Source organism: Pelophylax lessonae (genome assembly GCF_965119305.1).
Source record: "Pelophylax lessonae genome assembly, chromosome: 8".
Taxonomy (NCBI): Eukaryota; Metazoa; Chordata; class Amphibia; order Anura; family Ranidae; genus Pelophylax; species Pelophylax lessonae.
In genome coordinates, this window is record NC_138775.1 from 147,083,884 (window position 1) to 147,111,767 (window position 27,884).

General features: G+C 46.4%; 1 protein-coding gene across 2 annotated transcripts in view; it reads right to left on the bottom strand.

Moving 5' to 3' along the window:
* Positions 1-572: 572 nt before the first annotated feature.
* Positions 573-27,884, bottom strand: part of ALDH9A1 (aldehyde dehydrogenase 9 family member A1) — a 96,584-nt gene continuing 69,272 nt past the window's right edge. For both annotated transcript variants that reach the window (XM_082265908.1, XM_082265907.1), the window contains exons 9-12: positions 18,473-18,560; positions 14,536-14,677; positions 4,516-4,628; positions 573-759 (exon numbers count right to left, since the gene is read on the bottom strand). In XM_082265908.1, coding sequence (XP_082122034.1) covers positions 665-759; positions 4,516-4,628; positions 14,536-14,677; positions 18,473-18,560 — 438 coding nt within the window. In that variant the 3' untranslated portion in view covers positions 573-664. The remainder of the gene's footprint in view (positions 760-4,515; positions 4,629-14,535; positions 14,678-18,472; positions 18,561-27,884) is intronic.

A 27,884-nucleotide genomic window follows, 5' to 3' on the forward strand; every position in this document is an offset into this window, starting at 1 on the left:
GAGATAACAAAAGATGTCAAAGGACAGTTGGAGCAAAAACTTTACTAATTATACTGCCAAAGACAGGCAAAGCGAAGCAATAGTTTATATGGTCATCAATTCATTATTCAGCATTTCTGTAGTTAATGTTTAATGATTGAGTTTGAGTGTTTGCAGAGCTTTATGTGGCAACAGTTACAATTGCTTCACAGGTAGATAGCATGCTTCGGCCTAAAGTCCATTCACAGACCAAAGGACAAACCTTTAGTATTTGCAAAGCTAGTAAATAATTCTAATAAACTTTGTGCTGTCCTTTCTATGCTAAATTTCACCACTGTCTTGGAACCTAATATGCACTGTCATCTCTAGAAGTCTCACATTAACAGAATCTGCAAACTACAGAACCTGCTCTTCCTTTCATATTGCATTTTAAAAATATAATTCCATACAAAAATTCAATTAACTCCCTGCTACAAAATTCAAAGAAATTATGTTTTCTCCTTAACAGCCATAGTAAATACGATAACAATGTGCATACTGTTCTTGCAGCCACATGCAAATATAAAAATTTGGCACCAGTGCAAAAAAACAGGAATTTCAGAAACCAGTTTAATAGAACTTTCAGAATGCAACACTTCATAATACTTCTTGAAAGAGTGAGGACACGAGAGGGGTTCCCTCCCAGTTAAAAAACAGACTCGACATTTCCCATCTCTACGCAGACAGTCTTGAGCTGTGAATAGTACTCAATTGCCACCTGGCCATTTTCACGTCCAAAGCCTGCGAACACAAAGCATATAATGTAACGGTTTACAAGCCTGTGACAGTAAAAAATTTAAAAATAAATACTACTCCCGCATTCTGTTCTGCTTGTGTATTGACAAAGTATTAAAATTATATTAATATAAGAATTGTATCTAGATATTTTAGACAGGTTTCTAAACAGAGTTGATTTACTAGAGAATGAGGTGAAAATTCACTTTGCAAAGAATGGAAAATAGGAAATAGAAAAACATGGACTTTACTGGCACAGGTATATAAAATATAACATTTATTAGAAATGATTAAAATGTGAGACCTATAAATGGCAACACTTGCCAACACTAACAAAAAATATCAACACAAAAAGTAAAGATCGGTAATCACCAAACTACCACAAGGTATAATGCAAGCATAAATCTGTGTTGACTTTGTGATAACAACCATACTGTATATACCCCAAGAAAAGGGGTATATACAAGGGTAAATCAAGGGGGGTGATCGAAGGAGCCAACAAGATTAAGGCGAAGAAGCCGGAAAGTTTAGCCCGGAGTATACTTGTTGATGCCAATTTGGATTTGGATTAATGCTCCCGTAGGCATCGACAAGTATACTCTGGGCTAAACTTGCCGGCTTCTTCGGCTTAATCTTGTTGGCTCCTTCGATCACCCCCCTTGATTTACCCTATTTGCAAACACCCTTGCAGAGTGATGAACCAGAGCTCCAATTGAAGCACACCTGCGAAACATGTCAGCCTAATTCACACTCAGTCTACTTGGGACATCTGTGACCACTTTATCTACAGTTCCCCAGGAGGGGAAGTGGTAATTCTTCTTCTCTCCTTTTCTTGGGGAATATACAGTATGGTTATTGTCACAGAGTCTACACAGATTTATGCTTGCATTATACCTTGTGGTAGTTTGGTGATTACCTATCTTTACTTATTGTGTTGATATTTTTTGTTAGTGTTGGCAAGTGTTGCCATTTTATATGTCCCATGTTTTAATCATTTCTAATAAATGTTATATTTTATACACCTGTGCCAGTAAAGTCCATGTTTTTCTACTTCCTATTTTCCATTTAGCTGTTAGGATGTGGCACATTTATGCGCTATAGATGCGCCCAGTTGGCCGCCACCTGGTGGCGCATTTTTCACTTTGTATCAATACTCTGCAAAGAATGCCCAATCACATGTAAGGCTTTTAAAAGTTATTCAGAGCTCATCCAGAATAACAGCGCTGAATCCCCATTGCCAGTATCAAGACTGGCTTAATATGTGGATCATGGCAACACTGGTCACAATGTAAAGTTCAAAGATAAGTCCAACAACCCACACTGACTTACTTTGAAGCTTCCTTTGTTGTAACAGATGTTCTACAGTCTGTTATAGAGTTGTTCCCTCCTGTAGCTACCAGAATTTGCTGGGATTGGGAGTAGTAATGTCAAATTATGTTTGCAAGATGTGCTGGTTAAAGGATGAGTTCACCTTTGGGTACATGTTACACATGTACCACCCGATTTTAAAGGTGGAACACGTAACATGTTCCCAGTGCTGCACCCGCTGTGTTGCAGTGATGCACCCAGTGTTGTCACCCGCTGCCCCCCCCCCCTCCGTGTGACAGCAGTACAGGAAGAAGTTCCCCCATACTAGCTGCCAGTTTTTTAAACCAGCGCGGGGCTCCACTCACACAATCGCGTCATTTATACACAGAGCTCTGCGCGTTAATGAACTACAAGTCCCATTAGCGGCTGTCAGTTTGTAGTTCTCAATGAACTACCATGGCGGTGTGGAGTGCTGTGGTAGTTTATTGAGTGTTCCTGTTAGGGAGTATTGGATTACCGGTACGGGGTATACGGGGAAGCAGATATACTGACAGTGTGCAGGATACCTGCATGGGTTTAGCGATCTGCTGATCACTGGTGCAATGCTTTTCAGGCTCCTGCAACAAAAAAATTATAAATGCAAATTTTTTTTACCTGCAAAAAAATGTGCATTTATTTATTTAAAGTGAACTTATCCTTTTAAGCTACATACGCATTAATGTTTTGCCCTGGTGCGAATGTCAGCAGCAGGAATCTGCTGATTCCTGCTGCAATTTTTGACACCTGTGAGCAGCTAGCTGTAGAGCCCTTACACTTTAATGACAGGTTGCCGGCAACCGCAGCTATTCGTGTGCATCCAGCAGTGATCACTGCATGTAAACACTGGCTGTACAAACAGCCACGAATAGCTGCAGCCACCAGCAACTTGTCATTAAAGTGTACAAGCTTGGCGGGATCAAAAACAGCAGCAGGGATCAGGGGATTCCTGGTGCTTCCATTCGCATTGGGGCAAAAATGCTTTTGTTTTTGTAGTCCATGTCTAATTTCCCATGAATACAGTAAATATCATTGTTACCAATGATGTTAACTCTGAAAACTGCAGGATATGGAGATCTTACTCTCTATAAGTGAGATACTGGAGTGATGATACCTACATGTATTAAAGGGATTGTAAAGTCAGAAGGATTTTTTATGCATTAAGATAAAAAGCCTTCTGTGTGCAGCAGCCCCCCTAATACTTGGATCTCTATCCAGCGATGTGCACGACTGCCGCGGCCATCCGATTGGCTGAGGCACAGCAGTGGCACCACTGGCTCCCGCTGCTGTCAATCAAAGTTAGTTAGCCAATCAGGATAGAGGGGGCAGTGCCCAGCTCAGTGTCTGAATAGAAACATGGAGCTGTAGCTCAGTTCAGGTTGCCCCCATAGTAAGCTGCTAGCTGTGGGGGCACTCAACGGGGAGGGAGGGGCCAGGAGCACCGAAGAGGGACCTGAGAAGAGGAGGATCTGGGCTGCTCTTTGCAAAACCAACTGCAGAGGGCAGGTAAGTATAACATGTTTGTTATTTTTAACAAAAAAAACTGAGACTTTACAATCACTTTAAAGCGGAGTTCCACCCATTTTTAATAGGTTGGAATACATAGATCTTTGTAATCCCCTTTAAAATGGCTTTTACCAATGGAAACTTTTTTTTTTTTTTTGCTAGTAAATACCTTAATTTTGGCTTTATTCCTCCTCTCCTCACTTCCTGGTCCGATCAGCGATGACGTCATTCGGCGATCCGCAGTGTCTGCTGGGATGTATTCTACTTGCAGTAGCTGTATCTGTACTGAGCCGTGCCTGCCCCGCCTCCGCCCCGCCTCCTCTCATTGAATTGCATTGTATGAATGTATTAAGGCCGTTCTCTGCCCAGCCTCCGCCCCGCCTCCTCTCATTGAATTGCATTGTATGAATGTATTAAGGCTGTTCTCTGCCCAGCCTCCGCCTCCTCTCAATACAACTCAATGAGAGGAGGCGGGGCGGAGGCTGGGCAGAGAACAGCCTTAATACATTCATACAATGCAATTCAATGAGAGGAGGCGGGGCGGAGGCTGGGCAGAGAACAGCCTTAATACATTCATACAATGCAATTCAATGAGAGGAGGCGGGGCGGAGGCGGGGCAGGCACGGCTCAGTACAGATACAGCTACTGCAAGTAGAATACATCCCAGCAGACACTGCGGATCGCCGAATGACGTCATCGCCGATCGGACCAGGAAGTGAGGAGAGGAGGAATAAAGCCAAAATTAAGGTATTTACTAGCAAAAAAAAAAAGTTTCCATTGGTAAAAGCCATTTTAAAATGGGATTACAAAGATCTAAAGTTCCAAAAATGGGTGGAACTCCACTTTAAGCAAACATGTTAACAAGAATTCTCCTTAAACGTCTCCATCTGTAGAGCTGTAGCCAACACTTACCAGACTTTTTGTAGCCTCCAAAGGGCAGTTCCACTGGGCTCACATTATAATTGTTGATGAAGCACATTCCAGCTTGTAAAGCAGCGACTACTCTGTGAGCACGCTGTATATCTCTGTAGGGAGGAAAGAAAGCATGTAAGGAAACAGGAGAGACTAATGAGAGCCAGCATAGAGAGTATTCATTTCCTACAGGTCTCCCTTAAGCTGGATACACACTATACAACTTTTGTTGGTAGATTTGCATTAGATTTACCTTCAACTATGTAGTGCAAGTGCCTGCCTGATTGCATACAAATTGAAAGTGTTTAGGTCTGACCTTATATGGTTTTGGTAAGTCTGAAGGAGAAAAATCTAAAGAAAATTGTATAGTGTGTATTCCAGCTGTAGTAAACAACATTATCAGATGCATTACCATGGCATGAGCCAAATACACTGGGAAAAAAAAAAAAAATCCAAAACCCGCAGAGAAAACCTCAAAGAAAAAAAATATATCCTCCAAAAACAACCCTTTTATTATCCAGGGAAAACAATGACAGTTAGGCTACATTCACAAGCGGTTGATAGTTTGCTGCATTCAGAAATGGCTAAATGCCACCTCTGGATGCACCTGCACTCTGTGCAATGGCCTCATACAAAATGGCTGATTAGCTCAGGCCAGTTTGCATGGAGTCAGACACTCTACAGGAACACTGTCCCTGGATGCATACTGTCCGGGTCTGTCAGAGGCTCTATTTGCATGGAACCATTTCGCACAGCAGAGGCCCTGGCCATTGAATTGTGCACAGTACAAATCTGACTGGTACTGATACGTACATGCAGCGTATAGCTCCCCTCTAGCAAGAATCTACTAAATCCCACAGTCAGCCACTCCTGGCTTGCTTGACTGAATGTAGCTTTAAACTCCAACACCAGTGAACTTTTTTATATTGGTTTTGTTTTTTTAACAGAAAACGTTTTTTTTTTTAAAAGGTTTGCCAAGGAACAGTAGAGCTCATGCAAGTGTTTGCAACAATGCACAGTATATAAAGAAAAATGTCACAGTGTCACATAAAATATTCAGAAGACAGAAAAAAATCAAGTCCATCTGTCCAACAGAATCTGACATCCGCATAACAAAAATTGCTATTATTAATTTGATATCCAACTGTAAGGTCCTACAAAGACCCCAGCTATATGGATGAATATAACCAAATCTGTGAATAAAAAAAAATATATACATTTTTTTTTCTTATAGCTTTTATACCATGTGATGACAGCCGGAGCAGATGTGTTTCATAGCTAGTACAGTCCAAAGACTGTCCTATGCCAGTGCCATCTTAAAGCGGAGTTCCGGGCACAAAAAAATCGGATTTTTGTAAGATCTTACCGTAAAATCCTTTTCTCTTAGCTCATTGACAGACGTAGTCTTCTTGATTCACATCAATTGGGTTATGTTGTCTCCGCAGGAGTAGGACTAGGCAGAAAGAAAAAACGTTCTGGCTCCACCCTAGGGGCAGTCCCAGAGGGTATATCCTCCCTCTCTCTGCTACAAGGAATCAGTTCTGTTATAAAGCAGCAACAGAGAATTTAACCCAACCCAACTCAATGATAGAGGGGCGGGTACTACGTCTGTCAATGAGCTAAGAGAAAAGGATTTTACGGTAAGATCTTACAAAAATCCGATTTTCTCTGTCACTCATTGACAGACGTAGTCTTCTTGATTCACATCAATTGGGACATCCAGAAGCAGTGCCACAAATGAGGGGTGGGATTGACAGAAATCAAAATCCAATCTAGAAGGCCCAACCGGTGCCAACTAGAAGTTTTAAAGGCCAAACGAGGCATCAGACGATGCCATTACATCAACTTTATAATGTTTTGTAAAGGTATGCACCGACGACCAGGTAGCCGCCTTGCACACCTGGACCACTGACGCCTGATGGCGAAAGGCCCATGACGCACTAAGTGCCCGAGTGGAGTGCGCCTTAACAGGGAACGGGGGCTCCCGACCCTTAATAGAATAAGCCTGTACCACCGTCTGTCTGATCCATTTGGAAATAGTCGCGGCAGATGCAGGCAACCCCTTTTTGGGTCCATCCGGGATCACAAAAAGTGAATCCGTCTTGCGAAACGAGTCTGTCGTTTTCAAGTATACCCTGATCGCCCGGACCACATCCAAGGAGTGTAAAGCAAACTCCCGAGGATGACTGGGATTAGGACACAGGGAAGGTAATACAATTTCTTCATTCAGATGAAATTCTGAAACCACTTTTGGTAGGAAGGATGGATTCGGACGAAGAACCACCTTATCTCTATGAACCACCAGATATGGGGAACGACAAGATAATGCGGCCAGTTCTGACACCCTGCATGCAGAAGTGATAGCCACCAAGAAGGCCACCTTCTGGGACAACGTAGGTAGAGGAATCTCCCTAATATCTTCAAAGGGAGGTTTCTGAAGAACCGACAATACTAAATTAAGATCCCAGGGTGGTAACGGCGCGCGCACTGGCGGAGCCAGATGTCGCACCCCCTGGATGAAATTCCACACCAAGGAATGAGTAGCCAAAGGCTTCTGAAAGAAGATAGCTAATGCTGAGACCTGACCCTTGATAGTGCTCAAGGCCAGTTTCTGCTCAACCCCTTGTTGCAGAAAAGCTAATATTCGACTAACCGAATAAGATCGTGGGTGGAACCCCAGGGGTTCACACCATGCAATGTAGGACTTCCATGTGCGATGATAAATCTTTCTGGAAGTCGCTTTCCTTGCTTTAACTAGAGTAGGAATAACTGAAGCTGACAATCCCTTGTCCTTCAGCACCTGGGTCTCAATAGCCAGGCCGTTAAAGCCAGCGATCGTAAAGCAGGATGGAAGATCGGTCCCTGAGACAGTAGATCCTCCCTGAGAGGAAGTCTCCACGGGACGTCCGCCACCAGTCTGACCAAGTCGGCGTACCAAGCTCGGCGAGGCCAGTCCGGAGCTACCAGGATTACTGGAATTCCTTCCTCCTCTATCCTGCGAAGAAGTCTTGGCAGTAACCCGAGAGGAGGGAAGGCATACATTAGCTGGTATTGCCCCCACGGAGCGACCAGTGCGTCTGCGGTCTCTGCTAGAGGATCGCGGGAGCGAGCCACGAATCTCTGTACTTTCCTGTTGAATAGTCATGCCAACAGATCCACATCCGGGGTGCCCCAACGTAGGCACAACTGGTGGAAAACTTCTGGATGGAGGGACCATTCCCCCTGATCCAGAGTCTGACGGCTGAGATAATCTGCCTGCCAATTTTCCACCCCCGGAATGAACACTGCAGAGATAGCTGGAACAAATTGTTCCGCCCAGCGAAGAATGCAAGCCACTTCCTTGGCCGCTCGGACACTCTTGGTGCCCCCCTGGTGATTGACATAAGCCACAGCCGTGGCGTTGTCCGACTGGATCCGAACCGGGCTGCCCTGGAGCTGCTCGGTCCAGTGAATCAGACAAAGTCTGATCGCTCTCAGTTCCAATACATTTATCGGTAACCTGGATTCTTCCGGGGACCAAAGTCCCTGAACGGATAACTGACCGAGAATTCCTCCCCATCCGGATAGGCTGGCATCCGTGGTCACTATCGTCCAATATATTGGCAGAAATTACTTTCCCTGGCTGAGCATCGGAGACCGAAGCCACCAGACCAGAGACTCTCTGGTCTGTTTGCTCAATTGGATCCGATAGTCCAGGGACTCCGGATTCCGATTCCATCTGAGAAGAATCTCTTGCTGAAGAATTCGGGTATGGGACTGGGCAAATGGGACTGCTTCGAAGGAAGCCACCATCAACCCCAGAACCCTCATGCAAGTCCGAAGGGAAGACCAGCTGTTGGATAGTAACAACTGGACTGCTGATTGAATCTTCCGGAGTTTCCCTACCGGAAGGAAAACTGATTCCTTGTAGCAGAGAGAGGGAGGATATACCCTCTGGGACTGCCCCTAGGGTGGAGCCAGAACGTTTTTTCTTTCTGCCTAGTCCTACTCCTGCGGAGACAACATAACCCAATTGATGTGAATCAAGAAGACTACGTCTGTCAATGAGCGACAGAGAAACGATATTTTTTTTTTGTGACCCTCCGCTAGGTAGACCTAACCTGACGGCACCGGCCCCGCTCGTCATATCCGGGCGACGCCGCATTCCCCTGCTAAACAGCTTCTGGGCATGCCCAGAAGCGGTTTAGGAATGCGGCGCCGCACTGGAAATGACGAGAGGGGCCGGTGCGGCGCATTCTGGGACAAGAAGATGCGGAAGAAGGCACAGAAGAGGACCGCGCCGGCTTCAGCTGCCCACAAGAGAGATGGAAACGCTGTGGAAGAAATTTTATAAGTAAGTATTTCTTCTAAAAGGTAAGTGCGAACCGGGACAGATCAGAGGCTAGCCATTGTGGAATGTGCTAGCCCTGACTGTCCCGGGGGTATGTTTAGTAAAAAATGACTTCTGTGCCCGGAACTCCGCTTTAAGAGCATTAAAGGGCCCCGGGCAATGCAGTGCACTGGGGCCCCGCCTACACAATCACCCATGAGAATAAAAATGTAAATTAATCAATAAGGCGATAATTTATTGGTACAGCAGTGCCAGGCTACTGACAGTTTCCAAGTTGGGCAGCTGGGTCCGGTGAACACACACACGGCCGGGAGTCAGACTCGACTGTCCTGTGTGTGCGCCTGTTCCTGTGGAGGCGGACAGGCATTCCTGCAGTTGTGGGCTCCCCCTCCATGGCCAAAGTGGCCTGACAGCAGTGCAGGGCCGACAGGCGCTTGCCACCTGCTAAGTTCGGTGGCAAGATGCACATGGGAATCGGGACTAATGCTTGGCTGGGGCTGGGTCACTGGGCAGGTGGGGCCCCCTGGGCAATTGGGGCCCCTGGGAAACTGCCCAGCGTGCCAATTCAGTAAGATGGCCCCATCCTATGCTCCCCCTAAATAATAAAGCCCAAGAAAGCCATAGTCAGTGTAAAAATCTTTTCTTTAAATAAATGTTTATTTTTTTACTATAAAAATTTGGGTATTGCGTGTTTAAGCACCTTGAAAGTCCCATACCCCATACTCTTAATTACAGACTATCTGGGATATTGGTGGCAGCTTTGCTTGATTTGGTCATGCCCACAAAACCCACAATTAATTGTAAAAAAAAAAAGTTTTCTGCTTCAAAGTCATTAGTAAGCAGATTTTTCTTTGTTTGCAAACCTGCTACTGCTCAGAGTATGATTTTCTTTGCACCCAGGTGATGTATACCTAAAGTAGAAATATTTGAAAGTGTTGCCTTCTCTGCGGCACTAATAAAAAGGGCCCAGCAAAAAAAAAAAAAAAAAAAATACTTGAAAAAAAAAAAATGAATAAAATGTCAGAAAAATGTAAACTGTACACATTTTGCCAAGATATGTAGTTCCAAAAACAAGGGTCCAAATGCTGCAAGTGTATAAGCCACTATAAAGGTTCTACTTGGTTGGCCAGCTGTTCGAGAGCAGGAACCCATGAAAAAAAAATATACAGTAGCACTCAATGCAATTAGCTCCGTGTGTAAGATGATTAAGTTGGCTGCATAGATTAAATTTAATCAATAAAAGGTGAAACGATTTAAAAGGTTTTTCTTTTTTTTTTTTTTTTTTTTTTTTTAATGGTTGTCACAACCCCCTGTAATGCTTGATCAACCACCTTTACTTACGGTGTATTGGGCTTCAGCACTGGGCTTGCTCTAGATCCTACCATACTGGTGGAGACACAATCTCTGTGACCTACTTTGTAGTGCTTCACTTTTTCCACATTTTGTTATGTTACAGCCTTATTCCAAAATGGATTACATTTTCCTCAAAATTCTACAAATAATACCCCATAATGACAATGTCAAAGAAGTTTGTTTGAAATTTTTGCAAAATGTATTTAAAAAAAAAAAAAAAAAAAAAAAAATCACATGTACATAAGTACTTGCAGCTTTTGCTCAATACAGTAAACCCCCGCTCCATCGCGGTTCAGTTTTTGCAGTCCCGGTATATTGCGTTTTTTCTGTAATGTTATTTTACTAATTAAATCATTGAAAATTAAATATGTTTGCGTTTTCCATAGCTTTTGCTCTGTCTCTCAGTATCTTTTATGTGTTTAAAAAGTGTGTTTAAAGACCTTAAAATGCTTTTAAAAGTACAGTGACAGTAAAAAAAACATGCCTACAATGCATTTTAATAGGGATTTTCTATTTGGCAGATTTTCACTTTTTGCGGGTGGGTCCGGAACGTAACCCCCACGATGGAGGGGGGTTTACTGTAATTTGTTGAAGCACCTTTGGCACCAATTGCAGCCTCAAGTCTTTTTGAGTATGATGCTACAAGCTTGGCACACCTATTTTTGGGCAGTTTCTCCAATTCTTTTTTGTAGGACCTCTCAATCTCCATCAGGTTGGATGAGGAGCATCGGTGCACAGTCATTTTCAAATCTCTCCAGAGATGTTCATTTGGGTTCAAGTCTGGGTTATGGCTGGGCCACTCAAGGACATTCACAGAGTTGTCGCCACAAGGAGTAGCCACTCCTTTGTTACCTTGGCTGTGTGCTTAGGGTTGTTGTCCTGTTGGAAGATAAACCTTCGCTCCAGTCTCAGGTCTAGAGCGCTCTGGAGCAGGTTTTCATCAAGAATGTATCTGTACATTGCTGCATTCATCTTTCCCTCGATCCTGACTAGTCTCCCAGTACCCGTTGCTGAAAAACATTCCCACACCATGATGATGCCACCACCAAGCTTCACTGTAGGGATGGTATTGGCCAGGTGATGAGCAGTGCCTGGTTTCCTCCAGACATGACGCTTGCCATTTAGGCCAAAGAGTTCAATCTTTGTTTCATCAGACCAGAGAATTTTGTTTCTCATGATATGAGAGTCCTTCAGGTGCCTTTTGGCAAACTCCAGGGGGGCGGTCATGTGCCTTTTACTGGGGAGTGGCTTCCGTCTGGCAACTCTACCATACAAGCCCGATTGGAGTGCTGCAGAGATGGTTGTTCTTTTGGAAGCTTCTCCTCTCTCCACAGAGAAACACTGGAGTTCTGTCAGAGTGACCATCGGGTTTTTGGTCACCTCCCTGACTAAGGCCCTTCTCCCCCCATTGCTTAGTTTGGTCAGGCAGCCCGCTCTGAGTCCTGGTGGTTCCAAACGTCTTCCGTTTAAGGATGATGGAGGCCACTGAGCTAATTGGAACCTTCAATGCTGCAGACATTTTTCTGTACCCTTCCCCAGATCTGTGCCTCCATACAATCCTGTCTCGGAGGTCTACAGACAATTCCTTGAATTTTATGGCTTGGTTTGTGCTCTGACATGCATTGTTAACCACTTAAGCCCCGGAAGATTTTACCCCCTTCCTGACCAGGGGCTTTTTTGCGATTTTTTTACTGCGTGATTTTAACGGACAATTGCGCGGTCGTGCGACGCTGTACCTAAACTAATTTGACGTCCTTTTTTTCCCACAAACATAGCTTTCTTTTGGTGGTATTGGATCACCTGTGCGATTTTTACTTTTTGGCGCTATAAACAAAAAAAGAGCGTAAATTTTGCAAAACCAACAATATTTTTCACATTTTTTTATATGAAATTCCCCCAAAAAAATGTAAAAATCAAAATTTTTAAACATTTTTGGCCAATTTGTTTTATGCTACATATGTTTGGTAAAAAAAAAATTCAAAAAGCGTATTTTGATTGGTTTGCGCAAAAGTTATTGCGTTTACTAACTAAGGGAAAGATTTCGGTCATTTTTGGTGGTCTTTTTTTTTTTAACGCGTAATGGCGGCGATCTGCGATTTTTTTTTGCGGTACTGCGACATTGCGGCGGACAGATCGGACCCTTGACTGACATTTTTGACACTTTTGGGGTTACCAGTGACATTACTGCAGTAATCAGTGCTATACATATGCACTGTTACTGCAAAATGACACTGGCAGGGAAGGGGTTAACTTTATTGGGGAGGGAGGGGTTAAGTGTGTCCCTAGGGGCGTGCTTTTTACTGTGATTGGCTGTGGCTACTAGTGTAGGAACAGTGATCAACGGTCCTACATAGTAGAACCGTATGGATCACCATTTCTACACAGGGGAGAATGACAGGCGGCTTGTTTACATCAGCCGCCTGACTTTCTCCCTCTGCACCGACGATCGGCGAGTGACCGGCGGACATCGGGCCTGCCGGTCACACGCACTGACTTCCCTGTGAAAGAGCCGCGGCGCGCGCACGCTCGCCCGCTATTGGCTCACAAGGAAGTGTCTACGTCACTTTGCCTGGCCGGGGCTGACCGCCGCAGTAAATAGTCGTGCGGCGGTCGGCAACCGGTTAACTGTGGGATCTTATATAGACAGGTGTGTGCCTTTCTGAGTCACGTCCAATCAACTGAATTTACCACAGGTGGACTCTAATAAAGTTGTAGAAATATCTCAAGGATGATCAAAGGAAACAGGATGTACCTGAGCTCAATTTTGAGTGTCATAGCAAAAGCTGGAATACAAGCTCCTTTCAAGTTATCCTGGATATTGTTTATAGAATATTGAGGAGAATAATGAATTTAATCCATTTTGGAATAAGGCTGCAACCAAACAAAATGTGGAAAAAGTGAAGAGCTGTGAATACTTTTTGGATGCAGTGTATGTAAAAGCTATTTTTGGTCATTCGACAGCAGTAAAAGTTCTGCTATATTTTTTCTTATTTTCTAGGTTGGAATCAAACAGCCGCTCTTCATCTCTAACAAATTGTATCCTGTTTAAGAGAGGATAGCAATCTTTATATAATTTACGATAACATGTATTTTCTGTAAGATCAAGCAGCTATTTGCTTTTTCTTGTTAAACAAAACTCATATGTAAACACAGATATAGTGAGGTTGTCACAGACATGATATGATCTTTGAGCCAGATCAGATAATTATCTAATGTCTATAGGAGCAGCAGACACAAACCACAAAATAAGGTCTGAAAATATTTCACCTTTATTATTCTGTTCTGCTGATAAAATTCAGTGCCCTCACATTTCTATGTCACCTTAACAGTTTACAGTGTGCTTGAGCGTTATACTCACATTTTGAGCTCGGTGATAGAAAACATCTACAGTGTTAACAAATGTGCCCTAATCCAGCTATTATTTAGGTCCATTATGCACTGATGATTTTGCCACTGGCAATACCTTTTTTAGCAGCAGAACCACTAACCGTTAATGAAGGCTTATCACTTGCAAATCAAATGCTGTACAATTTGAATCACTAGCAAGGGAGCAGTGAAAGTGCAACACCTTGCTGGTTTAGGCAGTGAGGGTGCAAAGCCATAATAGAAGTGAACTGAGTTTTATTGATTAGGTCACGGTCATGTTTTGCTACTGACAGAATTAGGCCTCATGCACACTGGACGTTATAAGAATGGCAGTAGCGTTAGCAGTAGAAAGCTGTAGCTGTAGAATGAGTTTTGCAGCGTTTTTGAGCATTTGCGTTATTTAGCAAAACTATATGCCCCCAAAAGCTTATGGCTCAAAAACTAACTCTCATGAATGCCAAATAGCCACGTTTTTCAGCGTTTTTACAGCAGAAAAACTCCTCCTCAAACCCACTAGTTCTGGGGGGGTGTTGGATTTACAACTAGAAAACGCCTCTGCCAAAAAATGCTGATAACAGACTATGTGTGCATGGACACATAGGATAACATGATGGGGAGTTTACTGGCTGCAAAAATAAATAAAAAATGGCTGAAGCCAAAAATAGCAGCTGTGAAAAGATCTACTGGGAAAGTGGTTTCCCATACACATTAAAATTCAACCAAACGTCCAATAACTTGAGAATTTAGAACCAAACTTCATGCCTGACTCAACCCAACAGCTTCAGACTCAACCCATCACTTCTGTCATTTCACTACAAACATGTTATACATATAGCCAGTGTAATGGTAGTTATCCTTTGTGCGAATGTATCAAAGTCTTTTAGTAAATACAGAGGTTGCAGACTGACGTTCCCTGCTAAAGCTTCCTTCAATTGTAACCAGTATAAAAAAAATTATTTAAATCCACTAACCTGCTGAAAACTCCTCCAGCCAGACCATAGGTTGTATTGTTTGCCCTTTGCAAAACTTCTTCCTCTGTATCAAAGGGCAGGATTGACATCACAGGGCCAAAAATTTCTTCTTTTACACAGGTCATGCTGTCAGCACAATTTCCTATGAGTAATTCAAATACAACAGACTGAAAACATGGCCTTGTATACATTTTTACAGAAGCTGGTATACACCATTTAAAAAAAAAAATTTGATTTGGTAAATAGGTGAGAATTTTATTTTTTTAATTTCTTGAAAAAGTACCAAGTATATGCTTGTAACTTTGATCATTCAGTATGTTACGGTAAAATAAAAAAAGCATATGCAGGGCCAGGCCTAGGCTGTCTGATGTGGGGGTGCAGTAAAAAAGGTCAGGGGTGCAGAGGACAGGAGGTTAGCTGGGCAGTGCACAGGGGGTCAAAGGACAGGAGCCCCTCTAACTGAAATCTGGGGGCTGTGCATCCCACCCCAGCACCCCCCCCCCCCCTAGATTCGGCCATGTGCAGTACATCTCTTTGGCATAACAGAAGCGTGCAGAGGACACAAGACAATTCTGGATCTCTGACATGATCAAAAGGTATTTTTGCACTTCTCAAAAAGAAATAACACAATGCTTCCAATTATATCGTTAGTGTTCCTCCCAGCCAGTGTCAGTTAGTGCTAGATTGCCTCTGCCACACCATATGTCACTGATCACCACCATTACTAGTATAGAGTCTGTACGTTTCAGTATCTTGATCACAATCAGAACTATACTAGTGTCCCCAATAGTATAGTGTTCCTAAAAATGCAGTTTTAGCAGGATCATCCTGGATCACTGTCAGCACTTGTAGCAGAATACATTTTGGCCTAAATTTATGAAGAAACTTGATTTTAATGGATATGTTGGAAAAGTAGAAAATCTATTTTTTTTTTTTTTTTCAAAAGTTAAGGTCTTTTTCGTTTGTACAATAAATAAAAAACCCAGTGGGGATCAAATACAATAAATAATAAAAAAAACCCAGTGGGGATCAAATACCACCAAAATAAAGCTTTATTTGTGTGAAAAAAACATATATGTTTTATTTGCATACAGTGTTGAATGACCACTCAATTGTCAGTTAAATTAGCACCGTGCCTTTCAGAGGTCAAGTGGTGAAACACATCTGCATGATTGTTACTGCTTAATGTTGGACTTGTAAAACATTAAACGTGGAATCAAAAATACTATTCCAGGGTAATGCACAACTGCCATATAAAGCATATCTAAGTTATACATGTCATTTGATTTTATATCAACCTACTGTTCTTTGACATTTACTATAACAACAAATGTACATACATGATTAGTAAATACATACAGGAAACAGGGCAGAAACCCTACCCCTATCTCCCAAGACATGCTTAATGATTATAAACACACATATACATTTATATAATACACACATACATACATACACACACCTCAAAATTTCCACTCGCCTGCTCGCATTTGGCAAGTGGAAATTAGTGGAGGGCGAGTGTGGAGCAGAGGCGGACTGGGCTGACAGTTTCCTGGCTGATCGCTTCTGGCAGAAACAGTGTGGCTATCAAGGCGCCATGGAGGGAGGCTCCCTCCCCCCGCTCTGATGTCCTGTAAAATAGGCTGCACCGCTTCTGCCAGAAATGCGATCAGCCAGGAAAATGTCAGGAGGATCTGGCGGCTGGATCACACAGAGCGGGTATCTCCCGCTGTTACACGACTTCTATATGAATAGCCGGCTGCAGTCAAAGGAAGTCCTGCCTCCTGGACCGGCATTGGACCAATGTGCTGTCCTTCTAAAGTTACATAGTAGTTGAGGTTGAATAAAGACAATAGTCCATCCAGTTCAACCTGTGTAAGTGTGTGTGGACGTAAAGTAGCTGGTCGAAAATGCGGGATTTCGTTTGATAGGGCCGGCTATTCATATAGAAGCTGTGTAACAGTGGGAGATACCCGCTCTGTGTGATCCAGCCGCCAGATTCTCCTGACAGTTTCCTCCTGATTCCTACCTGCTGCACATATGGGCAATGATAGGCTGCACTGGTGGCCACTGAAATGCTGCACTCTTGGCCAATGATAGGCTGCACTCTTGGCCAATGATAGGCTGCACTCTTGGCCAATGATAGGCTGCATTTATGGGCTGCACTGATGAGCAATAATAGGCTGCACTCTGGGGCAATTATAGGCTGCACTAATGCCAACTGATATGCTGCACTCTTGGGCAATGATAGGCTGCATTGATGCGAAATGTTGCTGCACTTATAGGCCGCACTCTTGGGCAATGATATGTTGCACTTATGGGCTGCACTGATGGGCAATGATAGGCCGCACTCTTGGGCAATGATAGGCCGCACTCTTGGGCAATGATATGTTGCACTTATGGGCTGCACTGATGGGCATTATTGGCAATTGATGAGGCAGAACTGATAAGCTGCACTGATGGGGCTGCACTGATAAGGCAGGACTGATGGGGTTGAACTGATAAGGCTGCATTGATGGCCACTGATGAGGCAGAAATGATGGGTACTGATAAATTTAACTGATGGGCACTAATAAGGTAGCACTGATATGCTGTACTGATGAGGCTGCACTGATGGGAACTGATGAGGCAACACTGGTAAGCTGCACTGATGGGGCTGCATTGATGGCCACTGACGAGGCCATGTTTAGGGGTGGACTTGGGGGCGGGGCATGGTAGGGGTTGAGTGGCAAGTAACTCTTAAGGCCTGGCTAGTGGCTCAGGATTTGAAATTTTGAGGTGTGTGTATATATATATATATATATATATATATATATATATATATATATATATATATATATATATATATATATATATATATACACCACACACACACACACACATCTTTGTGTTTGACACCAAGATATAGAGTGGAAGGCACATAAAAAGGCCATCTGTGACTCCGCTCCGTGCATGTGCTTACCAACAAAATCAGAAGTTGGATGCTGCAAAAAAAGCAATTCCCAGCAACAGTTAGTGCAGAACATTTCATATGACCTTGGTCAATCAGTTGCTTCTTGCACATCTGATCATGTGGATATGGCTTACTTGATATAAAAAAAAAATACAGTGCACACATTGTTCTCATGTCTGGAATACAGCTTAAAGCAAAAAACAAACAATGTAACTATATTTGGTGATTTTACATTTATATGTATTCATTGGGAGTATTTTGATGAAAAATAAAATCTATTTTGTAGGAAAAAAAAATCTCCAAAAAAACCAACATGCTACAGAAAGAAAGCTATTTTATCCCCTAGCCCTTCACTGTCTAAATTGTAAAAAAGATAAAATGTATATTAACCTTCCTAATGTTGTGTAAATTAACCAGTTCCAGACTTTATGCGTACATGATGCACCCCAAAAAACTAATTTGAAGAGTTCCCCCTCCCACTATACCACATTTTTGCCATCAAGTTGTTGAAACAATTAATACATAATATGGAGATGATAAATATTGTGCACAGTCTTAAGTAATACTGCCTTTTTTATTATAATGAGGGGGCTATTTAGCAGTATTTTCACCTAAGATTTACCAATTTTCACAAAAAATGCTTTTAGAAAATTGGGTACATCTTGGGGGAAAATTGTGTAAATCTTAGGCGAAAACATTGATAAATATACTATATACTGAGTGATCATCTTTTTACACAACTCATTTTTTCTTTATAAAATTTCTCAAATTGACATTTAAAATGGATCCTATCAGTTGTAACTAAGAAATACACAGACAATGCATACAATTCTGGTCGGAAAACCTAAAATCCATTTGAGTTTCCAATTTCCACATTACATCAAGAATATCCCTCCAATGCTCTGGATCCATCATTTACTAAACCAGTTATGAAAGCCACTGTGAAGCAATGTAAACTAATAGAAATATAATTAAAACAAATACCTAATACACAGGGGTTCATAAAAAATCCTCCTTTCAGTTTAGGATTTTCTGGAATGTAAGGATCTCCTCCAGTCAAGATTTTTGCACCCTAAGAAATTGAGATATGTAGATATAAATACAGGCAGTCCCCGGGTTACAAACATCCAACTTACAAACAACTCCTACTTACAAAATGGAGGGAGACAACAGAAAGTGGGAGGAAATCTACCCCTAGGAATGAAAATTCACTCCTGTAAGAGTTATGGGAAAAAGGGGTCTCCACTGGAGCTATATCCCCAATTCTTGTTTCCACAACAACTCAAAACTTTCAAAATCCAATTGTCATAGGGACATAAAGTGAGGTGAAATCTTCTGAACAGGGGTACAGACAGAAAAACAAATGTTGTTACAGGGGTGTTAACCCTTCCCTATGCTATCTAAAAAACGTATTTTTTTGGCTGGAGCTACACTTAAAAAACGTACCTGTTCAGACTTACAAACAAATGAAACTTAAGAACAAACCTACAGACTCTTGTTTGTAATCTGGGGACTGCCTGTATTATAAATAGTTGTTACCACTACTTGACAAAATGATACATCGAAACAAAGCATACATTGTAATCAATTTCATGTGGAACATTTATCAACTCTAGCTCTAAATTGAGGCTGAAATCTACAAATATATATTTTTTATTTGTTAACTTTCCTCCACCTTAATCATATTTACCTCTACCTTTCCGCACTCTGGTACCTTCACTAAATCCCTTCTTGGAGTTCATTGAGGGACAAAATCGTGACCATAAACACAAAGGGGTAGCATCTGTGTCCCTCAATAGGACTCCAAGAAAAGTATTTTTCGGTGAGCGCAAAAAATTCTGCTTTCACCCTAAAGCAGTCCAACTGAGGGGTGTGCAATGTAGCACAAAAGCTAAAAAGGACAAACCAAAGAAAATGTGGAGACTTGTCTACAGCTCAAAGAGCAGTCTGAACTGAATGCCTGATGCGGACATCAGATAGGCCTAAACATCCGCCAGGTAGATCTGGGAATCCTTGCTGGGGAAATTTGCTTAATGACAAAAAGGTGAAGATACACTAAGACCCAGTAGAGTGTGTCTTGACAAGAAAATGTGGAACTTAACCATTAGACTGTAAGCTTGAATGAGGATTTGCCTGAGCAACTAAAGATAGAGGAACTAGAAACTAATGCACCCTACGCAGTCCATCCAGGATGACAAAAAATAAAAGGAAACCAATTACACGAGAGAAGCAGTGGCTGAAAAGTAAACTCTCAAGACTCAAAGCCCAGACTACATTCAGTGAAAGAGGGAAAATTCCATTTAATGAACTAGAGCTGGACAGAGGAAAAGAAAAACATGTCCTGGTTGAGATAAGAGTCAGAAGAATGTTCTGAGTCTTAGCACCACCTCGCCCTTATGTAGAGGTGATGGTCACAACAAATACTACCTTTTGAGCGAGAGAGGAATGTTTCTAATGGGTTAAAATAGTAGCTTATGACATAGGGAAAAAAACGGGGGAGCTACATGGGAGACATCCTGTTAATCAAAAAATGAGAGTCCTACAAACTCTGAAGCAGAATAGAAAAAGGGAAAAAAACTGGCAGTGGATAGTGATGAAAGCTAAACTCTGACCTAGCTGAAGGACGAAGAGGGGATTTGTCTAACTGAAACTCCTGGGATGGAAGTCTCGAGACCCACACAGAGAAGTATGCCTTGCACCTCCAAATATAGACCTTGCGGGAAGTAGACTTCCTAGCTGTGAGGATGATAGGAATAACAGATTAGGAGGTGCCCCTGTCTTTAAGAACCTCTAAAGCCAGTAATTGTAAAGCACTATGGCAAATCTGTCCAAGACAAAAGATCCTAAAGATTTGGCAGAGCCCATGGAACATCCACCAGGAATCTTACCAGGTTAGTGTATCATACCCACCCTCAGCCAGTCTCGGGTCCAGATGCTGTCGGTGGAGGAAGCCTGCCTTTCAATTGTCCACACCTGGGACATACATGGCAGATGAGACAGAAGTGAAGTTCTGCTCAAGACAGCATCTAAACTACCTGTCTTGTCATGGTGATGCTTCTGGTATTTCCTGGATTGCTGAAGTAAATCATTGCTGTGGCATTGTCTGACCGAATCAGGATCCGACGACCTTTAAGCAGAGTGGACTGGCCAAATCAATCAAAGTTCCAGGACATCGATCAGGAAATTATATTGAAGAGATGACCAAACCCCTGCACCTTTAGGGTGCTTGGTACTTCTCTCCAGCCTGACAGGTTGGCATCCATTGTGAGACTCCTCCAAAAGTTGGGAAGGAAGGACTTTTCCAAAACAGTCAAATTCTTGAGCCACCAGGCTAGGTACAACCAGGTTTTTAGTGTCAAAAGGGTTGATCTAGCCAGGTGCATACTTAACTTGTCTTAGGACAACGGAATGTTGCCTTTTAGAGGTCTGAAGTGAAACTGGACAAAAGACTGCTTTAAAAAAGGAGACTACCACTAGGTTCAAACACTCATGCAAAGTACTGGATCCGATGGCTCTTCGACAGGAGAGCTGGAATGAGATTGGACAGTTTTAGGTTTCTACTGTAGTGAAAACACTCGGACCTGAGCTATGGCCAGGACTAGATCCAGAAATTTCAAGAAAGGGGTTGGTTTCAGCATTGATTTTTAAAGATTCAGAATCCATCAGAACGGTTATAATGTTTGGACAGTCAAAGCCTCAGAAAGTATAAGCCACAGAAGGGGTAACACTAGTGCTCAGCACCTTGGTGAACATCCCAGGTACAGACAAAGGGCCAAAAGGACAGGGCCACAACTGATAAGGTATGTACCCCACAGCAAATTGTAGTAAACACTGATGAGTTGGAAAAATGAGGACATGGGGCATGGTCTGGACATGGCCGGCTGAGGACGTCTTTTTGCTGAGCTCCGTGCCTATTCTCCCCAGCCCCACTATACTCTGTCTCGGCGGTGAGATATGAGGACGGCCAAGAAGAGGAAGACCAAGGGATCCTCTGGCGGTGCAGGGACATCGAGTAAGCCGCGGCCATCGGGGGAGATTCAAAGTTTTTTTGCGGCTTCCCAGCCTTCTTCCCCTGCGGGCAATATGGCGGCTGAGAGCCCTGGGCCTTCTGGCGGGAATGAGCAGGCGGCCTCTCCTGCGTCTTCATCGGACACAGTACTGACTACTCCTGCGGCCTTTCGCCCGCTGCCGACCGGAATCACCCCGTCGGCGGGCATGGATGAGGAGTTGCGGAGCATCCTACGATCTCTGCCTAGCACCCGGGACATTGAAAATATTGTAGGCCGCCTGGAAGCAGCACACCGGCGCGAAGTGCAGCAGGTGCGGAACGAGGTGAAACAAGTAGCGGACAGGGTGTCCTCCGGGGAGGCAGCACTGTCTGCTATGGATGCTCGCCTACTGGCCGCGGAGCGGTCTCAGGCTACACACAGAGACACAACCATGGCCATGCAACTCCACATGGAAGACATGGAGGATCGCAGTAGGAGGAACAATGTCCGCCTTAAGGGAATCCCCGAGGCTACTGGCCTGGAAGACCTGGCGGCCTCTGTGACAGCGATCCTTGGCGCCCTGCTGGGGGACTCCCTCCCTCCTAATCTGGAGTTTGACCGGATCCACCGGGCCTTGGGACCTCGGTCACCGGACCCGGACCGCCCGAGGGACGTTATATGCCGCTTCCACCGCTACTCACACCGGGAACTGGTGATACGCAAGGCCTGGGATGCCCGTGCGGTAGACTTTGACGGCGCGCAGATACGGATCCTTCCGGACCTCTCCAGAGCCACATTGTACCGCCGGGCACTGCTTCGCCCGGTCTTGGATCTGGCACGCAGGGAGGGAGCCACCTACCGCTGGGGGTACCCGCTGGCGCTGACCGTCAGGAAGACCAACTCCTCCTTCACCTTGCGATCCCCATTGGACTTACCGGCCCTCTTTGCCTATTTGGGGGTGCAACCGGTGCAGGTTCCGGACTGATTGATGCTCCTCCCGCGCCCCTCGGACCGTCGGGGCAGGGGTCCCGCCGGCGGGGATGCACCTTTCGCTCCTCGGCCGCAGCGCCTGCAGCAGTGACAACGCTCGAGTGTCTCGGAGGCTCCCAGGGAGGAATGAACAGCACTGTTGGATGTACCGTGAGTTTTACGGGCGTTTAGCCCCCCTGTCCCTGCCCTCTCCATTCCCCTCACTTATTGTCTGTGCCCTGCTTGCCGCGGTTGCCCGCTGTCCCCGCTGGCACCGCTGGCTGGATTCTGCCCCAAGTGCCCGTGTGGACTGCCCTGCTTGAATACCCCCGCCCCCCCCCCCCCACGAAGCCTTCCTTGCCCTGGACTTGCGGAACTCTCACTGCACTATGCCATTCCAGAGGACCGTTGCTGCAGAGACCCTGGGGACCTTTGTTCTCAGTATCTGGACTGCCTTGTTGTTGCCCACCTAGTAACCCCGGGATCCCTGGCTAGGGACTCCTGGGGGGGGGGGGGGGGTCCCCGGATGGCCCTGGGTCTGGATCCCCCTCACTTAGTCCACGCTTTGGAGTTGTTGGATGGGAGGGGGGAAGTTGGTGGGAGAGCTGGGTACTGGGGAAGGTTCCGGGGACTGTTCGGCAGATGCACGGTGCCGCGATGAGCTCAGGGTCTACGGACGTGAACGGTTGGGGGAGGCTTGGACTCCTGCTCCCACCAGGATGGACCGGGAGGGGACTTTGGTGGGTGGGGGTGGCGGGCACTGCCGGGAGCTGGGACTGTATTTTTCTGTGGAGTGTGGTGGGAGGGGGGGATACTGCTGCTATACAGGGACTGCCATGGACCTCTCAGTGGGGGACTTGTGCCTTATGATTTCCTGGGGGGGGGATCCGAGTAGCCGCACAGTTTGGGATACACAGGGTGGCGGGCGGGATGGGGGTTGGGGTTAAACCCTACCCACAGGGATGTCCCTTACGATGGAGGTATGGTGCCGGCTCACCCACTTGACCGTGGGAGATGGCTGCTCGGATCCCCTCCCCAGCGGGGTAATGTTGAATAACTGCACTTAAAAGTTTTGTTTATTCGTTAATGTTTCCGATGTTTGACGGTGTAATGTGGCCCGCCGTGGCCTTTCTTCTTAGGGCCTTCTCCTGGTGCTTCTCCGTTCTCTCCTTTACTGCCCTCCCTGCACCGATGGGCCTCCTGCCCTATGGGACCAGATCGGTGTCGTCCTTGGTGCTCCCTTGGTTATCCTGCCACCTCTGTCTCCTTCTTCACATTGCCCTCACCTGGGGTTGGGCTGGGTGGGGGGCCGGAGGCTGCGGCTCGAGCTGTGCCTGATCTACCCACTTCCCCACATAGGCCTGCGCTTGAGTGCCCTTACGGGTCTCCAAGTGCCTGGTGGCTTAGCTGCCCTTTAGCTGGTGCGGGGTGCTCTTTACCCCGACTTTCTTATCTTCTTGCCTACCTTCCCTTCTAGTCTCTGCTTTTTTTCTTTTTTGTCTAGTCCACGCCTCCTTTCCCCTTCTCTCTTGCTCCCTTCCCGCCTCCCTACCTATTGTCTGTTCCTCCTCTTTCCTAACCCTTTTTGGTCCCCCCCCCTCACCCCTCGACATGGACGAGCTCACGGTGGTCTCCCTGAACGCCAAGGGGCTCAATGTCCTGGAGAAGCGCAAGGTCCTTCTTAATGAGCTACATCGCCGGCGGGCTGATGTGGCGTTTCTCCAGGAGATGCATTTTCGCTCGGACCGCCTGCAGCGACTGACTAACCGGTACCACTCCACTTCTTATCACTCCACGCACGCTGCTGCCAAGTCACGGGGGGTGTCCATTCTTGTAGCTGCCAGGGTGCCTTGGACCTGCCGGGACTCCCTGCTGGATCCCAATGGTCGCTACGCGTTTCTGCGGGGAACCATTGGGGAGACTGTGGTGACGCTCGCGAGCGTTTACGCTCCTAATGATGGCCAGGACGGGTTTATCGCCCGAGTCCTTAAGCGGCTGGCCTCCTTCCAGATGGGCCAATTGATTTTGGGCGGCGACTTTAATGTCCCGCTATCCCCGGCGGTGGATACTTCCTCCGGCAGCTCTTCGGTGACCCACACCTCCCGGAAACGGATTCTTCGTGCTCTTCACGATGCACAGCTCATCGACATGTGGAGAATGCAGCACAATGGGGAGCGGGACTACTCCTTCTCGCCACCCCACAGATTATACTCCAGAATAGACTACTTCTTGATCCCGCACTGTCAGCTGCACGCGGTGATGGAATCCACGATTGATACGATGACTTTCTCCGATCACACGCCGATTTCACTCGTGTACAAACTGGCGGAAGGGACGAGGGGGAGGACGCGATTCTGGCGTCTGAGCGATTCCCTCCTCAACAATGAGGAAGTCCGGGCGGACGTTCTGAAGGAACTTACAGAGTTCTTTCGGACTAACACCACGGATGACTGTGATAAGGGGACTATATGGGAGGCCCATAAAGCGGTCATTCGGGGGGTGTACATGAAGCATGGGGCTCGGCTCAAAAAGCAGAGATCTCAACAGCTACAGCGACTCTTGGGGGCGATCCACCAGCTGGAAACCTCCCATAAGAAACACCTAGACCAGTCGGAAGAACAGGAACTGTTCGTACTCCGTCGCCAGGTACAGGATCTTATGTTTTCCAAGGCCAAGGCGGATCTGCAGAGGGCCCGGCACGCCTTTTATATGGAGGGGAACAAGTGCGGGAGGCTGTTGGCGGCCTCGGTTAAGGCGCAGAGGCTTGCCAACTATATACCCCGTATCACGTCTCCTTCGGGGGGCTCCGCTACACTGCCCGAACAGATCGCAGGCGAATTCCGGAGCTTCTATGACTCCTTATACAACCTCCCCGACCACGGGGGAGCTTCGTCCGCCGTGGAGGAATACCTGGCCTCGGTGGACCTCCCGTCCCTGGGAGCTGAAGCCAGGGAGGAGCCGGAGGCCCCAATTACACTGCTGGAGCTTCAGGCGGCGGTGGGAGCTCTACAGGCGGGGAAGGCCCCAGGTCCCGACGGCTTCACCCTGCCTTACTATTCCACCTACATGGAGGTGCTCGGACCTCACTTAGTGGCATGGCTCAACTTGTTGGGCAAGGGGGGGGGGGAGTCATCTTTTCCACCGGACACGCTTCGGGCTCACATATCAGTCCTCCCCAAGGACGGCAAGGATCCTTCCAGCTGCGGCAGCTACAGGCCTATATCTTTGTTGAACATAGACCTGAAGGTATTCACAAAGATTTTGGCCAATCGCCTAAGCCAACATATGCTGCACTTGGTCCACCTGGATCAAGTGGGCTTCATTCCCTCTCGAGAAGCGAGGGACAATACCTCTAAGGTCCTGAACCTTATCCACGTGGCCCAGTCGACGAAAACACCCTGCGTACTACTCAACACGGATGCGGAGAAAGCATTTGACCGCGTCAGCTGGCGGTTCATGCTTTCTACGTTGAGGGCGATGGGCTTCGGAGACACGTTGATGTCCTGGATAGGGCATATTTAATCTTGCCCTTCGGCCCAAGTGAAGTGTAATGGGGTGCTTTCTGCCCCTTTTAGCATCTCTAATGGTACCCGGCAGGGATGCCCTCTCTCCCCGTTGCTGTTCGCTCTTTCTCTGGAGCCGTTTCTGGGAAGAGTACGGGCCAACCCTGACATATCGGGAATTAGGGTTGGTGACCTGGAGTGCAAGGTATCGGCCTACGCCGACGACATGCTCTTCTCCATCACGAACCCGGCAATCTCGGCACCTAACCTGATGAAGGAACTGGAGCGGTACGGCCTGTGTTCTAACTTGAAAGTGAATTTTCACAAATCTGAGGCTCTGGGGGTGGGTGTCCCAGCCCCCCTCTTGGCGCACCTGTCCTCGACTTTGCCTTTCAAGTGGACCCAGGGAGCTCTGACGTACCTCGGGACCCAGATCCCCTCGGATCTATCTAAAATCTATGAGTTGAACTTCCCTCCCCTCCTGACCCATATTCGTGGCCTGCTGCAGACTTGGAATACCGGACTGCACTCCTGGTTCGGACGGTGCAACTTAATTAAGATGTCGGTCCTCCCTAAGATCCTGTACCTGCTGCAGGCACTGCCTGTGAGGATCCCGGCCTCCTTCTTTGCTCAAACCCACAGCGCCTTCCTGAAGTTCATCTGGGCCCACGGGAGGCCTAGGCTCTCTCGTGCCCAGTTGACTCTGCCGAAGCTCTATGGGGGCCGGGCCCACCCTGATGTAGCTAAATACCATCAAGCGGCTGATTGACTGGCGGAGACATGGGGCTGGTAAATTGTGGGTACAGCTAGAAAGGGGGCAGACCATCGCCTCCCTGGAGGGGCTACCGTGGGTCAGTGGGGAACTACCCCGGGACCTCCGAGCGCACCCCACGATAGGCGCGACGATTGCAACCACTCGTCGCGTTCTGTCCCACCCCTCCGTCTCCACGCAGACATCCCTGCTTTATCCGGTTCTGGGTAACCCGGAGTTTTCCCCGGGAGTGGAGGAACCGGCATTCCGCGGATTGACATCCAGGGGTATCTCCCAGGCCGTTCACTTCCTCAGGGGATCTCGATGGCCGACAATAGAGGAACTGATGTCCAGTAGTGGCTCCTTTCAGCTGGGGTTCTGGCACGCCGCCCAGGTGCACCACTACCTTCGCTCCTTGCCAGACCCCTCGTCATTCTCCAGAGACCTCACTCCATTTGAGGAGTATTGCGTGGGGAGCGGGAGCCTGCCGGGTACGCTGTCCAAATCCTATGGCTTGCTGCTCTCCCCGGGGGAGGACTATGTCCTGCCTGGGTTGGGCAAGTGGGAGCGGGATCTTCAGTTGCATCTCACCAACGCCTGAAAGTATACACCCTGGCTTTGAAGACTCCGACCTGCGCGAAATTGCAGGAGTTGAACTATAAAATTCTTACCCGGTGGTATAGGGTTCCCTCGCTCTTACGCAAAATCTTCCCGGACACGTCGGACCTTTGTTGGAGATGTCGGAGTGAAGTGGGCACGATACTCCATATTTTCTGGTCCTGTCCCCGACTACGCTCCTTCTGGCGGGACGTCCGGGCCCTCTTGGGGGAACTATCGGACCGGGAAATCCCGGATACCCCGGAATTCTTCCTACTCCAGGTCTCATCTATGCCGATCTCGAAATGTAAGAAATCGATTATTCCCCACATTCTGAGTGCCGCGAAAGCTTGCAACCCGGTGCTTTGGAAAACGACTAGAGTGCCAACTATTGGGGACTGTATGCGCAGGATGGAGGACATCAACAGAATGGAGGACCTCACCCTCACGAGGCAGCATCGCAGGGAACGATACGAGAAGATTTGGGGTTACTGGAATGTCTTCGTACTCTCTGACAAGGGCAGGTCTCTGATGTGCGGTTGATCTCCACCTCGGGGTGCCCGTGGGTTTGTCCATGCGGGGAGTTT